Below are 17,479 nucleotides of genomic sequence, written 5' to 3'. Positions count from 1 at the left end.
AAGAGTTGTACACTCATCAAACTTAGTAGTATCAAACCATAAATCACATGTTTTCCGATTTGCCAAATGACTTCTTTTCATTAGCAAGACAATCTAGAAACTAAACAAAGCTCACTCCTTGCATCAAAAATCCAAATCCTCATGAATTGCCCCTGAGTTACGTACCTGCAAGAGAAATGTCAATTAATCGATACTTAAAACTCAAACAATTGATTTAATGCAAACAAAGTCAGAAAGAGAAAAAAATTAAACAAAACTTATCAAAGAAAAATATAAAATATAAGAGAAAAGAGAATTGTAGTAACTGCATGAACTGTAACCAGAAAAAACGAGGAGGTTTCTTCTCTTCTCATCCAAAATTAGTATAGTATCATTTTCTAAGTACTTAGGAAGGAAAATATCAAAATGTAGTAGCATTTAATAGACATATAATCAGTAACAAAATTGTTAAATTATTCTTAGAACTAAAAATCAATACCTTGACAATTTTAGAGGAATTGGAAGAAATAATCAATCATGGCATAAGAAATAAACAAGAATGGTAACTCATCAAGATAGCCAATACCTTGTAGGCAACATAACATGGAGAACATTGGTTTGGTTAAGTAAACAAGCATTACATACTTGTCCATGACTAGTTCTGTAAGAAGTCTTTGGCATCTGGTATCCCACATTGTGTAAGAGAGGAAAACTAATGCAGCTAGCAGCATTTGTGTCCAACACTAAGGAAAAAAAGATGTGGTGTATGGCAAGCAACCAGGAGTAAAAACTCATCATCACAATATGGTATCAATCATTGTTCAAATCTCTTTCCATATTGGTCAGTATATTAAAATTTACTTACAAGAAGTTAGAAGAAAGCATAAATAAACTACACAGGAAGATGTCATTAGAAGAAATACCACCTAATTATATGGTTTGACTATTCAAAGACAATCCTTTAACCGACACAAAAGACATTTCAATTGAATTATTGCATTATGGGAGTGAAGTAATAATCTTTTAACACGACATACATAATAGGTCTTTATAACAAATCTGTTAGCAGCAACACATAAAAGCAATATAAGAATGAGAAGTAATACAAGAAGATGCAATTTATGAAGAAGAATACAAGAAGACACAATAGGGCTTTATAACAATGCAATTTATCTTTCATCTCAACTTAAACAAAGTCTTAGTGCATAGCTCAAAATAGAAGTAATACAAGAAGAAATGAGAAGAACCACATAAAAGAAAATTTCTAAGGACCTAATTTAGGCTTCCAGATTTATTTAACAATCATTATGCATAGAAGTAATATCATTATCCAGCCTGCTTGAGTTTTTCCCTACCATCATCCATACACTAGCGTGGTACAACAACAACAATTAATACAACAGAGGTGAAGCTTATAATTTGACTATTTCAAATTCATGACTTGAATGGTTCCCATGTTTGTCATATCAAAGCTGACTATTTGTGTGTAATCAATATACTTTACTAAATCAAATAAATAAACAAACAAAAACTTCTTAGTTGGTGCTGCCTACCTACTATCATTTTTTGGAGAAATATGCGTTTGTTTAGCCACAAAATCAAAAAAGTTTCTAAGGACCTAATTTAGGCTTCCAGATTTATTTAACAATCATTATGCATAGAAGTAATATCATTATCCAGCCTGCTTGAGTTTTTCCTCATCCATAACAATAAATCAGCTAAGGCCAAGGATTATAAAAGAGGGGGTAGAGGTGCCTTCATGAGAACAACTCTATTCTATTTCTTCCTCTCTTTTCCTCCTTGGTGTGGCCGGCCCTAGAAGTTTTCTCTTCTTCCTTTTCTTTCTTCTTCATTGGCCGAACATCATCATCTCATGGAGCTTGAAGGTGGCCGAATTCTAGCTTGGAGAAGAAGGAGAGAAAGGAAGCATCCCTTGGAGCTTGATGGTGGTCGAACCTCATCCTTTCATGGAGTTATTGTGGTGGCCGAATCTTACTTGGAGAAGAAGGTGGCTTGGGTGGTTCTCATCTCGGAAGATCGTTGCCCACACAACGTCCGAGATTAGAAGAGAAATACGGTAGAAGATCAAGACATTATTTGCTTACAAAGAAAGATATAACTAGTAATTGTTTTCCACATCATACTAGTTTTCTTTGTATAGTTATTTTTGGAAATATCCAACACAAGAGGCATATAGCTATCAAACTCGTCCAAGAAACCACATTTCTCACAGGCATTTCATTGAACAACTTCCAAGCATCATCCACAAACCAAGATTTCACAAGTCCCCCCATTATTATCGTCCAAGATACAACATCTTTCATGTCGATCGATCTAAACACTATCATGGCATCGTCAATGCAGTCAAGTTGTACATACATATACACCAAAGAATTCACTACAAACGCGTCGCAGTCAAGAAAATGCTTAACGAACAGAGCATGCACCATTTACCCTTCCAAGGTCGAGCCTGCAAGGACACAAGACTTGAACATGAACTGAAATGTGTAGGCGTCGGGCGCCGTGCTCTTCTGACGCATTTTACAGAACAAATTGAGGGACTCTTGGGGGAAATGATGGGAAGAATAGGCCCGGATGATGGTGTTCCACTAAAAGGCGGAGGGATACGGAATTCAGGAGAAGAAGCTGAGAGCGTAGGAGTGCGGGGTGGAGGAGACTTCTGTGAGGCATTTCAGTAAACAAGTGGGGGAGTGGAAGAGCGATCCGGCGATGAGTAGCTGGGCGTGGAGCTGTGCAGCATGCTTCTGCCATGAAAGAACAAGAATCTACTCCAGATAAGAATAAGGTTTCAGAAACCAGAACAAATCTGTTGTAGTCTCTCCAGAATCACCAGCAACAGACACATTGCTGCAACCTTCTTGATGAACTGCTTTTTCCTGATCAAGCGTAATCAAGAATCATTAGGATCAAAAATATCCAATGACATTCTCGATCACGTTCTACTAATTTCAGAGAGTGTGTAATCGCTCACTGGCTTGCTGTTGAGAGGGGATCGTCCGTTAGCAATAGTCTTTGCGTTCTTTACGCCGTGAGGGGAAGGGAAACACTGTGGTGTCGGAGGATTTGCTCTGATGTCCTTCAGAAATGTTGATTTATCGATCACAATCTTCAGTTTGTTGTAGAATTTTTTATGATGATGAGGAGAAAAATGATAAAGAAAAGGAAATTAGAGTTTCAGTGTGTGATTACTTTGGGATTAGAAGCTTGTTATCTTGTTGAGGGCTTTCAGCTACATAGTTGACCTCCTTCTCGGCCTCTTCTCCGATAGGAGTCTTACTTCCGACTGCCATTCTCTTGAGCTTGTGGTAGAACTCAAAGATGTGGCTCAATAGGTCCTTCCTGGAGAACAAATTCCTGGTTGGCATCGTGCTCTTCAGACGAGGTGGTAGCTTCTCCAACTTCGGTTCCTCCCTCTCCTCTTTTACCTTTTTCCCGGAGCTCGACTTGATCATCTTTTTCGCGACGTTTCGCGTCTTTGTTAGGCGGGGGAGACAAGAGGGTGTTGATTGGTTCAGATCTTGGTTCTCAAGATCCTCTTTGAAAGCCTTCGAGGCCTTTGGCTTGAGTGGAGACGTTAGGAGGAGCGGAGCAGCGACGAGACCTCCTCTTCTCTTCAGCTTAATCTCGTCTCTAAATCACCACAATCAAGAAGGAAAATTACACCGTCATGGAGAAGAGAGCACACCATCGTGGAGGAAGATCCAGCGGAGGTGGCACCCCTTCTTGTCACACGGTCGACAGGATGGCGTGAAGAGATTGTATGAGGAGAGAGAAAGAAAATTGGCTTAAGATTCGGGAACGCGAAGGGGAAAACAAAGCGCCGAAAAGATTTACGGAGAGGGGGGAAAGTAAAACTGTGAGAGGGAAAATGACGAAACGAATACAGTCAAAGACAACAATTTTATGAAAATTATTGTCGTAGCCCCTAAAAAAGTGCTTAAAGAGAACAGTTTTAGATAACCATTGCAAAATACGTTGTTGATTTAAAAAAAAGTTGCTCAACGACAATAATTTTCACAAAACTGTTATCTTTTGTATTTTATGGGAGCTCAAAGATAACGATTTTCTCTAAAATCGTTGTCTTTTATCAAATTTACAACAGTTTCATCTAAAACCATTGTCTTTGTGGTGTTGTCGTTTAACATTTTTGTTGTAGTGAGACATCTCGTCAATGGTACTAGAAGTTTGATCAACTGATTTTTTCATACGATTTTAAGGAGAATCTAGTTGATCAATGTTTGTATATCAAGTTCAGTTGGAGCAAGTTTATTATACTTATTCTATATGCGGATGATATATTTTTGGCAAACAATAATAAGAGTCTACTGCTAAAAATCAAGTCATTTTTATCTGGTGAATTTGAAATAAAGGATCTTGGTGATGCATCATTTGTCTTAGACATACAAATTGTACATGATCATTTGAGGTACACACTTAAACTATCACAAAAGACCTATATAAAAAAGGTGCTCATTCGGTATAACATGTAGAATTGTGCTCCTGGTGAAACTTCAGTGGTAAAGGGTGATAGACTTAGCTTGTAACAATATCCACGTCATGAACTTAGGATTAAGGACATGCAGTAATTCTCCTATGCATCAACAGTAGGGAGTTTGATGTATGTTCAAGTATGTACGCGTCTGAATCTTGTGTACATTGTGGGGATGCTGAGTAGATATTTAAGTAACCCTGGACTAGAGAGTTGGAAAGTTGTAAAGAGAGTTATGTGGTATTTGTAAAAATGAAGGATTATATTCTCACATATCAGAGATCAGGTCATTAGAGATCATTGGATATTCAGACTCTGATTTTGCTAGATGCTTAAATTGCAGGAGGTATACCTCAAGTTATGTCTTCATGATGGTAATGTTAGGATGTATACTAAAAGCCTAGCTTTTTGTATGAACATTTATTTTGAAATGAGAATCACATTGGTCAAATATCTGTATTTAGTAAAATACAGTTGTCTATTTAATTTATATTATAGATAACATGGTGTGTGGTGTCACACAGAAGATCATGTTATCAATTCCTTATAAATTATAAATAGTACCTCACAATCAAGATAGATTGGGATAAACCATTGGAATGCTTGTAGTGTAATTTGATATTAGTTTATCTTGACTATAAAATTACACTAGTACACTATGTGTGTATTGAGCAGGACCATTTGAGGTTGTTTCTTTTTATACTTACTGCATAAAAAAACATAACCTCTATTATTATAGATGTGCGTACTCTTAATCCCGATATAATAACAAGCACATATACTTAGTATTTATTTCTTTAATTTATCAATGGGTGAGATTTATTTCGTTAAATCAATAGGTCCGATAAGTTGGGAAATAATATTATTTATATGGTGTATTGTTGATTATAGAAGGAAATTGTGTCTTAGGTATCTAGGTTGATGATGTCCCCTTGAGGAGCTCATAAGATTTGTCATGTAAATCTTGTAGGTGGACTTAGTCTGACATGATAATAAAGTTGAGTGGTACTACTCTTGGAGCTAGATATTAATTAAGTGAGTTGTCAGTAACTCATTTAATTAATGGACATTCGATATCTTAAACACGGGAAGATTAATGCACTCATGATAAGAAGGAGCTCATAATGTAATATGGGATTGGTGGGGTAATTCAATAATAACTCTTTAGTGGTATGAGTTATTATTGATGAACTTGAGTTGGTGTTCGGGTCGAACACAAGAAGCTCAAGCTCATCGGGAGGCCAAAACCAATTCCTCCTCTAGGTCACTGTTGTAGCCTCTTATTAAAAGCCTTTTTATCCACCCAAAGCCCAGCTTCTTACCCAAACTAGTGGTCGACCACATCCTTGCTTGGTGCCCAAGCAAGGGGTCGGTCAAGCCCATCTTGGTGTCCAAGATGTGGTCGACCAAGCCTTGCTTGGTGACCAAGCAAGGGGCCAGCCACTAAAGAATTAAAAGAGAGTTTTAATTTTTTTAAAATCTTTTCTTTTATAGTCATCCTCCAAGGGATTTAAAAGAGAGATTTTAATTGTCAAAATCTTTCCTTTTATAGTCATCTACAAGGGATTTAAAGAGATATTTTAATTTTTAAAACTTTCCTTTTATAGTCATCCACAAAGGGATTTAAAAGAGAAATTTTAATTTTAAAATATTTCCTTTTATAGCTATCCACAAAAGAGATTTAAAAGAGAGATTTTAATTTTAAAGTTTTTCCTTTTTTGTTGCCCAAGCTATGGCCGACCATGATTAGATTTAAAAGGAAGTTTTAATTATGTTTAAAACTTTCCTTTTGTAGCCATCCACATTAGAAATTAAAAAGGAATATTTTAATTTTTTTTGTCAAAAATCTTTCCCTTTTTACATTCACCAAGGATTATAAAAGAGAGGTAGATGGTGCCTTAAAAAAATAAAGAACCTAGGTCTCCTCTCTTGATCCTTGGTTGGCCGGCCCTTCTCCCTTCTCTCTTCTCCCTTTGTTTACTTCTCTTGAGGCCAGCGGCACATCAAGCTCCATCTTCTTGTGGCCGGTTTGCTTGGAGGAGAAGAAGAAGAAGAAGACTCCCTATTGTGGCATCCCTTGGTGGCCGAAGTCTTGGAAGAAAGAAGAAGGTTTGGGTGGATTTCATCTTGGTAGATCGTCGCCCACACGACGTCCAAGAGAAGAAGAGGAATACAATAGAAGATCAAGAGGTCTTTAAGCTACAAAGAAAGGTATAACTAGTTAATTATTTCCGCGGTGAATTATTATTTTTTTGTATGGATCCTGAAATACCAACACAAAATGCTAGCGATTTTGTGTTCCAATTTTGTGTTTCGATCTTGTGCTTTGATTGAGGTCTCTTTAGTTAAACCTAGGGTTTACTATGAGGAGTTTAAATATTCAATTTCTTTGAAAGACTTTGTCTAGGAAGTGGTGAATGATCTCATAATCAAGAAGGTCGAGTGCCTCGCTAACGACCTGAAAGTCAATCCTTGAAATAAATATTTAATCAACTTCTGTATTATGGTTTAACTTCAGATAAACACATGGGTTGAACTTGGATTAATAATGTTAAGTTTCGTTTGCAATCCAAGTTTAACTTATGAAGAACACATGGTTTGAACTTGGATTAATAATGTTAAGTTTCGTTTGCAATCCAAGTTTAAGAACACATGGGTTGCTAGGAAAGTTTTGTGCTCGTACAAATTTTTATACAAGGGAAACAGAACGGAATTCCGAGTAGCATCCAACAGGTAAGAGGGGTTATATCATGGAAAAATGTTAAACAGATGCTAATAGCTACTTCTACTATGGAGGCAGAGTTTATAGCCTGTTATGAAGCTTCCAACCACGGGATATAGATGTGGAACCTTATCACAGGTTTACAAATCATTGGGGGTATTGACAAGTCATTAAAGATCAACTATGATAATAAAGTTATAGAATTATATTACAAGAGCAACCGTAGTTCATTGAAGTCTAGACACATTGACATAAAGTTTTTGACAATTAAAAAAAAAGAGTTCAGAATAGTCAAATAATGATAGAGCATATAAGAACAGATTCCATGTTAGCGAATCCACTCACCAAGAGCTTGTCACCCAAGTTGTTTCATCAATATGTGCTAAACATGAGGTTCTTCCTTTTGATGAAGTATCAATTATGTATGAATCTATATTTTGCATGATGCTCTATATTCATGAACACATATTTTGGCTCATTATATATACTACAGATTTTCTATATGTATGCATGATTTTGACTTTCTCTAGCATATGGATATCATATTTACTGTTGTAGTTTTTACATTTGATTGTTGTAAATGTGATGTGAACTCCATTTGGAGTCTTAAGATTAAATCATGATTTACTACTACGATTTAGAATAAGGTTTTGGTAAATATGATTTGTACCCGGTTTGGGTCATAAAGAGAACTTGTTGAGAATGAACACTTATAGATCACATTTTGTGTCATTCTTGTACTACACATCCATATTTTATCTATGTCATTAATGATATTAGTACTGCAATTACTGTTGGGTCTTGTTATAGTTATAGTAGCTATGACTTTTTTAGTCCTATATTAATTGATTTAATGGGTCGGATTGTTTAAAGGGATATTCAACCCATAAAGTTTGGCATGTGTGGTATATAAGAAATCAAGTATAGGTCAAGTGGAAAATTATATGATTGAGTCCACATGGGTGAACTAAATCTAGTTAAGTCTACATGGGTGAGCTTAATCTCCATAAGGTGGCTTACACATAATTAACACACGTACACAATTAATTGTCATTAATAAAATTAAATCCCAATATTAAGTGATCTAATGCTTGATTGCATATAAAATGGGTTTGAATTAAATAGACGTGGATTCAATGTGTAGGTCCAATTACCCGCTTCATTAACATTGATGGATTAGTAATGATGAATAGGCTTTATGGTAGATAGTCCCCATATAGGTTGACCAAATATATAAAGGAAGAGATTGGTTCAATTAGGGCATGCTGAATCTTGCTCTCTTCCTCTTGCTTCTTCTCCCCCATTGAGAAGGGCCTTGGGTTGTCGGCTCAATCATGTGGAAAACATCTGCTGCGCTTACAGGATCTTCGATAATAAGTAAGAAGCAATAGTCTTGCAACATATTCAAATTAGCTCTTCGCTAGTTAATTGTTTTGATTTTAATATTGCTTTAGAGATTGATGATAGCTAGATCTTATTGTAGATGTATCCTTTAGTTTATTATTGATGTATCACAATTCCTAACCGCTCTTACCTAGCTTATCCAATTCATCCAATGATAGTGTTGTTCAAAAACGTGAACCAAATATTACAATTCACACAATCTTTCATTTCATGGTTCCTACTCTTAGGCATTCCATTTATCAGAACTTTTTATTGTCCACCACTCTCGGTCTTTTATATGTGATGATCTGTACCTTTGTCAAATATCTTCGACTCCACCTCATATCAGTCCCAATGGTGTAGTCGAGTTAGTGCATATGTAGTAAATTTATAAAATTGTGCAAAGGTCAAATCTTGACAAAAGCTATGAAAATACCCTCTCATATGAGGACCTTATCGATACATGATTTACTGCTTTCTAATAGTGTGAGTCATGTCCTTAAGGGCCTGCTAGGGTGAAGATTTTTTTTTCTTTTTAGAACTAAGGCATCAAGACACCCCACGGACTAGCATAATTGGTACTTGCATATTGTACTATAATATGTCATGAGATCGATTTCTAGCCTGTGTGAAATGTATCGCAAGTCACCTGACCCCTATGCAAATAGTCACTATGTTGGACGAAACTTCCATGATTTATCTCCCTTCTAGATCACATGAGGCAATTATGAAGGAGCCCCGAGGTGAGAGTTATCACCTTTTGTTGCACTAAGTTATTGAACCAACTATCCTAGTACTTATTGCCAACTTCTACAGTCATAACCGAGTTGGTACTTAGATGATAGATTGTCATATGAAAACAGAGATCGAATTCCCAGGAGAATAATCTCTTAGAGAATAAAATTTCTCCCGCCTAAAGAGGCCACTCAGTTATCACAATTTACTCTTTTCATCTCATTGTAGAGCTGATGATGAGAGAGACTTGGAGTGAGTAAGCCACCTTTTACCATACTAAACCATTGAATCATAACCTTACTAGTTGCGACATTGCCCTATGGATGTAGTCAAGTTGATACTACTCAGATATATTTATATCATAAAAAATAAGATTTAAATCCTTTAAAATTCATTACTTTTAGAAATAAATTCCTTTCACTAGGAGACCATTTAATTCACGTCTCTTCCATAAGGTCTCAGAACGGAAGCACGTGGATGAGTATTTTTTTTTTTTTCACTGAGCCATTGAGCCAAACCAAATCAATTTGGTCGTGCCAAATTTTAATCACCACAATTTGACGTTATTGAGTCACAATCTCATACCATATCCAACCTATTAAATTCTTATAAATTCGAAGCACACAAATCAATAACATTATCATACATCAAGACAAATAACATAGTCGAACTCAATCACTCAAAGAATTATTACACCGACAATAACCGAAGCTAACAATCAATTAAAGTTGCCCGCTTGAAACTTATCTTCATCAACCCTAAAGATTTGGATAATCTCAAATATCACTTTTAATAATCAAATACAGTTGCAATCACTTACATTATTTTTAAAAAAAAAAAAATTAAACATTGTTCTCATGTTGCAAAAGGAAAGAATTATTTTGGTCCCTCAATAGACACGGTACAGACAGACAGACAGGCGACAGGAAAGACTCTCCAATCCAATGCCGGATCGTGAAAGCTGGAACCGAGATTATTTCTTCCTCCCGTGGCGGGCCCAGCATAAGCGACAGCGTCTGGCAAGCAAGCTCCAACGTTGAAGCACAGCTCTACAGAAGCTGCATAAACAAGCACATCTCGATTGATGCTCGAAGGCTGATCGCTGGAGATGATCTAGATTCATGGAGTCCATGACGATGCTGGTAATGGTCGCTCTTCTGGCGCTCCCCGCCCCCTCCTCCGCCCTCCCCATACCCCATCTCCACTTAAGCTCGGCCATTGACAAAGCACTCAAGCTGGCTCCGTCCATTCGCTCATCCGTCTCCGCGGTCGTTGCATCCCCGTTTGATTCCTCGGGAAGCTTGTGGGCGGAGGAGATCTGCGCCGTTTGGGTCGAGTTGCGGGCGAAGGCGATCGCGCCGGTCCTGCGAGCCGCAGTGGCTCTGTGCTTGGCCATGTCGGTGATGCTCATGATGGAAGCGGTGTTCATGAGCGCCGTCAGCCTCGGGGCAAAGCTTCTCTGCCGCACGCCGGAGAAACGCTACCGGTGGGAGCCCATTGCCACAAATGATGAGGAGATGAGCAGCGCAGCTTTCCCCATCGTGCTAGTCCAAATACCCATGTTCAATGAGAAAGAGGTAGTAGGGTTTGTCCTCAACTTGCTTGGTAATAGCCAGATTCTATCAGATTCAGCTCCTTTTCTTTTCTGATCTATAGAAGTGATGTTGAAGGTGTACAAGATGTCAATCGGAGCAGCTTGTGCCCTAACGTGGCCACCAGATAGGATCATAATCCAAGTTCTTGATGACTCCACGGACCCTGAGATTAAGGTAATCAATCCTCACCCGATCCAGCCACACGGCGCTCACCATTCGAGATCATGCTTTAGTTTTATTCTTAAGGCTAGATGCAACTTTATCAAGTCTATGTTAGACGAAGAAATCTACCAATCATGTGAAATTGTTTGCCATCGGCATCAGAATATACCAAACATTCATGGGCAGGTCCCAAATCTTTAGACAAGAAGAGTAAGCGATGGTGGGTGGTACTTTACTTTTTGTTTCAGAATAGCTTTGACATTGTCTGGCTGAGCAAGCCACACCAGGGCATATGACTAGGATTTTGATCAATTCAAGTAGTGATCTTGGACTGTTTCTCAGCCTTACCAAACTAATATATCATGAATCTTAGATAATTTGTTTGTGCGTCCCTAATTTTAGTTTGTCTGGTAGTAAATCAATGGATGCTACATTGATTTTGCTTAGAGTTGTTTTACTGGAATTTGAAATTTATAAAGTTAATCTATCTGAACAAAAGGTCGCCGGTTTGAATCCTGAAAACAGTCTCTTGTAAAATGTAGGATAAGACTGCGTATAATGGATTCTTCCCTGGGATCTCACGTGACGGGAGCTTTGTGCACCGGACTATTTTTTTCTTTTTTAAAGCTATCTGAACAAAGAAGCATAGGTGTTTGAATTTTTAAAGATTTTTGACAACTTTTCATGAGAAAGGCACATCATTTCCAGACGGAATGTAACTGTTCTTTTCTTCTGAGAGTTAGTCAAAAGCTTTCTTACAGGGTTTCTTTAATGCAACAATCCTTAAAGAAATACCTGCCAGAACTTTTAACGACGCAACTGTTATTCTTTAAGTCAGCTGAGTGGTTAATAGCTTCATGAGTTGTTGAAATGTCCATTTCACTTTATGCTTCTTCGCTGTAGACATGACATCCATGCCTAATTATTGAAAAATATGAGACATGTCATATAATACCTAAAGTTTTTGGATAGTTTTAGGGTTCACGTTATCATTTGACTATTCATTAGAGCAACTCCAATCTCCAAATACACCCCCCACCCCGCGCGGCGGTCAAAAGAGGGGATATTTTTGGGATGATAAGAAATCACCTAGCACAAACTTGTGCCAGGTGATTTCTCTTTTGTAGGGCCCACCAAAAGGTAGGCTACCATTTATTTATTTTTTAATTTAATTAATGTTTTTGGACCTTTTTGGGGACCAAAAAAAATGTATCAAAATCGAAGTTGGAAAAGCAAAATCGAAGCTTGGGAAAAAAAAATCAAAACCGAACGTAATCAACATTTATTTTTTCTGAACGTTGGGCAACGTTCGTTTTCCGCCTATATATACATCGTTCATTGCATTTATTTTCATCAATTCCACACTCATTGCATACCAAAAAATTTATAGAGAAATGGATAAAAAAATTCCGATCATTATAGAGATTTGTTCAATTCTCCAAATATCGACGAAAATTCTAGTGAGAAAAGTTCTTGAGTTTGTCCTAATATTCACGAAGACACAACGAGCCCTACAATATCAGATCTCGGTGAAGCGTTATTCATAATGGTAGTGTGCAATCAATTTAGAGTGACTGAATTTATACAAGATTATTATGGGAGTACACAAAGAAGAAAGGGCAATTAACAAAGAACGTGTAGCTGGACACACTCAACTTGTCAATGATTATTTCTCTGTTGAGCCAATGTATACCGATCACATGTTCCGACGATGATTCCGAATGAGAAAAGAGTTATTTTTGCACATAGCCACTGATTTGGGAAATCATCCTAGTGGATATTTTAAATAGAAGGAAGATGCAGCGAGGAGAAAAGGTTTGTTGTCGCTTCAGAAATGCACGGTGGCTATCCATCAACTGGTTTATGGAGGTTCCGTCGACTAATTTGGCGAGTACCTGTGAATGGGTGAAACAACTGCCTCGAATGCTTGTCCAACTGTTACCAATGTGTGATACAAATATATGGAAGTGACTACTTAAGAAAACCCAATGCAACTTACATCACTCGTTTGCTTGAAATGCATGAACAAAAGCATGGTTCCCTGGGGTGTTAGGAAGTCTTGATTGCATGCATTGGGCCTAGAAAAATTGTCTAGTCGAGTGGAAGGAACAGTACACATGAGGCGATCATGGCTATCCAACAATTGTGCTTGAGGCGATCACATTTGTCGATTTGTGGATATGGCATTCATTTTTTAGAGTTGTTGAATCTCGCAATGACATCAATGTGTTTAATGAATCACCTATTTTTAATGATGTCTTGAAAGTAAATGCATTGGAAGTTAACTATATTATGAACGGTACACAATATCCAAGAAGATACTACCTAACATATGGTATATATCCTGAATAGGCCACTTTCGTCAAGAGTTTTTTCTGCCCTCAGGATCCGAAAAGAATGAAATTTAAAGAAAGATAAGAGGCTGTAAGAAAAGATGTCGAGCGAGCATTTGACGTCTCCAAGCTCGTTGGACAATTATAAGAGGTCTAGGGCTACATTGGTTTATGGATAAATGCAAAGAAATCATGTATATGTGCATTATTTTATATAACATGATTGTGGAGGACGAAGGTCATGCAATATCGATTTGGGATCGCGAAAAACAAGATACTGTCACAGTGAATCATAGCTCAACTAGTGAATTTGTTAAATACATTCGAAGAAATTCCGAATTATGTGATATTTAGGTGCATTATCAGCTTCATCATGATTTGGTTAAACACGTCTGGGAAACATGCCATCGTGATGAGTAAATAACTAATTTATCATCTATAAAATATTTAGTTATTCAATTTTGAATTTGTGAAATATTTGAACTCGTATATTAGTTTTTTTTAAAAAATGTGTGCGTCCGATGTTGTATTGTTTCCATTTAAATAAAATATTAATACTAAAATAATTATATTAAATGATAGACGAAATATATTAAAATATATATTAATTTTATTTAAATGCAAAATTAGATATAAGTTAATAAAATGGTCGTGTGACTCATAAATACTTAGTTGGTGAAATATTTGATTGTGAAGTTGGGGATATTTGAAAGTGAGATATTTGATGGGTGAAACCTATAAATATTTGGTTGGTGAGATATTTTATTGTGAGATTTGTGATATTTGAATAGTAAGATATTTGAAGAGTGATGTAGAAATGGAGACCATAAATACTTAGGAGAAATATTTTCAACCAATGTGGATACTCTTAAACATAAGAAAATCAAGTTAAGATAATAAAATATTTTTTTTATGGTATCCCTGTCCTTCCACTCCCCTTAAGCAGGTTTGACTTTTCATTAAACATATAAGTCGAATTTACTGTGGAATCCTTGAAGGAGAGCATTTATTAAGGAGCCAAAACATCCGGCACTGTGCAGCATTACGTTTTTATCCAATAAAAAAAAAATGCAATTTCTATTCCTAAGTGAATGACTTGTTTTGTCTAATTTTTGTCTTAGTCATAAAGAAGTAAAATCTCACTTGACTATAAAATGGAATTACGGAATCAAACAAAAAGTAGTGTCTTTGTCTTATCCTTTGTCGATTTTTCTGTAGAACTTGGTGGAGCTAGAATGCAGGGCTTGGACAAACAAAGGAGTCAACGTAGCCTATGAGGTTAGAGAAAACAGGAAGGGATATAAAGCTGGAGCCTTGAGAAAAGGCATGGAACATCCATATGTGGAGCAATGTGATTTTGTTGCCATCTTTGACGCTGATTTCCAACCAGAATCAGACTTTCTCATCAAAACAATTCCATTTCTCGTGTATAATGAAAAAATTGCCCTGGTTCAGGCACGCTGGGAATTCGGTAAGTTATTCCCAGCTATTTCTTGGTCTTTTCAGTTAATCTAGCTTTAAAGAGAATGTTTTATCTTTAACTTCCTTTTCTGAAGAACTAGGTTGATGTTACTTTACAGAAGATAAATGTAATTTGATCATCAATCATCAAACTGGAACTCTTTTCATTTTATATTTTTTATTTAGAGCACTCAAAACAAAGTTGATAAGACCCTTAAATTGGCGATCTATATATTCTATCTGCTTAACTACTCTTGCTGTTTTTCTGTGATAATCTTATTTTAAGGTAGGGTTTTCATTGCACTAGAACTCCTGTAAGCCATCGGGTAGCTCAGATATCTTATGCATCAATTTCCGTGGCACCAGTGCAGCAAGTATCCTATATTAACTAAACACTAGAGAATGACTTAAAAGTGAAGAAGATTGCTCAATGATATGAACTTCACAGACATAACTATTGAAATTGTACCGGTCCTCAGATAATTTAGCTTAAAGTGGTGCATGCCTTTTTTCATCCTGATTTTTGTAATTGTCGAATTGACAGGAGGTCGCTGACACAGCATTTGCCGGGCATTTTGCAGTGAACTATAACAAGTGCCTGATGACCAGGATACAGAAGATATCACTTGATTACCACTTCAAAGTGGAGCAAGAGTCGGGATCATCTTCGCATGCCTTCTTCGGGTTTAATGGTAAGGGAAAAACATTAGTTCTACAACCGAGAACCACTGAGGAGCAATATTTGTTGATTATGAATTGCTTAAAATCTAGTTCAGTTACATACATAAAGATTACTAGTTTACTGCTATTGTCTTCAAATGCATGAAGTACCATTTAACTGTAACAAGTCACAAATCATTATATCTTAGTGCAAATTACATTTTCCTCTAGAAACAAAAAATGAATTTATGAACGTGATTCTATATCCTTTTACTGCTACATAGTTACATATTATTTTCAATATCATTATGTTTCTAGATGAAATGTATTAAAAGCACAGAGTAAAGTCAAAAAATATCACCTGATTTACAATCTAAACCCCTACCTGCAGTTAAGAACTTGCTAATTATTTGTGTAAATTCATAATGTGAGAACAATTTATAAACACAAATGGACAAATTGATTCAAAAAGTATAAAAATCCACTATTTCAATATATCTTTAATATTGGATGTATATATCAAACAATATATTTAGGGTAGGTACTATTTTTCATTCAGCACAGTGAGCATTTTCAGGGACAGCTGGAGTTTGGCGAATATCTGCCATCAATGAAGCTGGGGGTTGGAAAGATCGAACAACGGTAGAGGACATGGACTTGGCTGTTCGCGCAAGCCTCAGAGGTTGGCAATTTTTGTATGTCGGCAACATCAAGGTAAATCAAGTTTGCACTAAACCTAGGATAGTACCATTCACATAATGGCATCTACTAAAACTTCATGTTTTTTGTTTTGTACAAGTGCAGGTCAGAAGTGAGCTTCCAAGTACATTTAAGGCCTACTGCAATCAACAGCACCGTTGGACTTGTGGGGCTGCCAACTTATTTAGAAAAATGGCATGGGAAATCTTAATTGCAATGGTATGAAAGAGCTTTATACCAAAAATTCTTTGATAACATAGTTAGACTGATTTCAGTTTGGTGTGTTTTCCTCTCCTACTGGAACAGGAGGTATCCATTTGGAAGAAAATTCACTTGATCTACAGCTTCTTCTTTGTTAGAAGGGTTGTGGCCCCAATCGTCACCTTTTCTTTCTATTGCATTGTGATACCAACAACAGTCTTAGTTCCAGAAGTGAGCATCCCCATTTGGGGGGTGTTCTACATTCCTACAACAATTACCTTTCTCAATGCCATCAGAAATCCCAGGTATTAGATGCACCAGGCTTAAGCACCTCAGGGTGGTACTCGGGGTTTTTTGTATTTTTTATTCTCAACATCTGGAAATTGTTTTGGTGGCAGCTCTCTCCACATAATGCCATTCTGGATTTTGTTTGAGAATGTAATGTCCATGCACCGAATGAAAGCAGCCATAATTGGTCTTCTTGAGACGGCCAATTTCAACGAGTGGGTTGTTACCGAGAAACTAGGTGAAACACTCAATGGAAAACTTGAAATCAGTTTCTCACAACCAACCAGATCATCTCTCCAAGACAAGTAAAGCACACCCCGAGTTTATTATTTCTTTTTGATTTTTGATAATTTTTAGCCGATGCTAATGATGTCTCTCATTATGTTTTGGAACTCAGGGTGAGTTTCTCGCAGCTTGGGTTTGCAGTCTACCTCCTGTTTTGTGCATCCTACAATATTGCATTTGGAGAAAACTATTACTATGTATATATCTACCTTCAAGCTTTTGCATTCATTATTATAGGGTTCGGATATGTTGGGACATCCACCTCCAACTTCTAGCAAGCTAGATTATAGTCCATTCATTTGTATTTGTTAAATTGATCCAAACCGATTCTTTTACTTTTGCAAAATTAGGGTTTCTACTTGTGTGTCAATTGCTCCAGAACAGTGGGTGACATTGTTGATTGAAATATAAATGTCTTTAAATGAAGATGGCAGGATTGATCTCCTTCAAGTGATAGTGATGATAC

The 17,479-nt window shown here is 36.7% G+C and overlaps 1 protein-coding gene across 2 annotated transcripts; it reads left to right on the top strand.

The window, feature by feature from the left end:
* Nucleotides 1-10,301: 10,301 nt before the first annotated feature.
* On the top strand, nt 10,302-17,463 carry LOC121997949 (probable glucomannan 4-beta-mannosyltransferase 4). 2 transcript variants are annotated; one of them, XM_042552635.1, is made up of 9 exons: nt 10,302-10,906; nt 11,000-11,098; nt 14,638-14,890; nt 15,462-15,572; nt 16,118-16,254; nt 16,345-16,458; nt 16,546-16,745; nt 16,839-17,033; nt 17,126-17,463. In XM_042552635.1, exons 1-9 carry the CDS (start codon nt 10,451-10,453, stop codon nt 17,286-17,288), a joined length of 1,728 nt encoding a protein of 575 aa, XP_042408569.1. In that variant the 5' UTR covers nt 10,302-10,450; the 3' UTR covers nt 17,289-17,463. The 2 variants fall into 2 exon arrangements, with proteins under 2 accessions (XP_042408569.1, XP_042408570.1); XM_042552636.1 differs by having other exon boundaries at nt 10,771-10,906; nt 10,986-11,098.
* The last annotated feature ends 16 nt before the right edge of the window (nt 17,464-17,479 follow it).

The sequence above is a fragment of the Zingiber officinale genome, chromosome 6A (genome assembly GCF_018446385.1).
Source record: "Zingiber officinale cultivar Zhangliang chromosome 6A, Zo_v1.1, whole genome shotgun sequence".
Classification (NCBI taxonomy): domain Eukaryota; kingdom Viridiplantae; phylum Streptophyta; class Magnoliopsida; order Zingiberales; family Zingiberaceae; genus Zingiber; species Zingiber officinale.
The sequence above is the reverse complement of the archived record's forward strand: the minus strand, read 5'-3'. Positions and strand labels throughout refer to the sequence as shown.

Coding starts and splice junctions, on each gene's coding strand:
- LOC121997949 (XM_042552635.1), top strand. CDS start 10,451: ATGGAGTCCATGACGATGCTGGTAATGGTCGCTCTTCTGGCGCTCCCC. Junction 16,255..16,344: donor TGTATGTCGGCAACATCAAG/GTAAATCAAGTT, acceptor GTACAAGTGCAG/GTCAGAAGTGAGCTTCCAAG. Junction 17,034..17,125: donor AGATCATCTCTCCAAGACAA/GTAAAGCACACC, acceptor TTTGGAACTCAG/GGTGAGTTTCTCGCAGCTTG.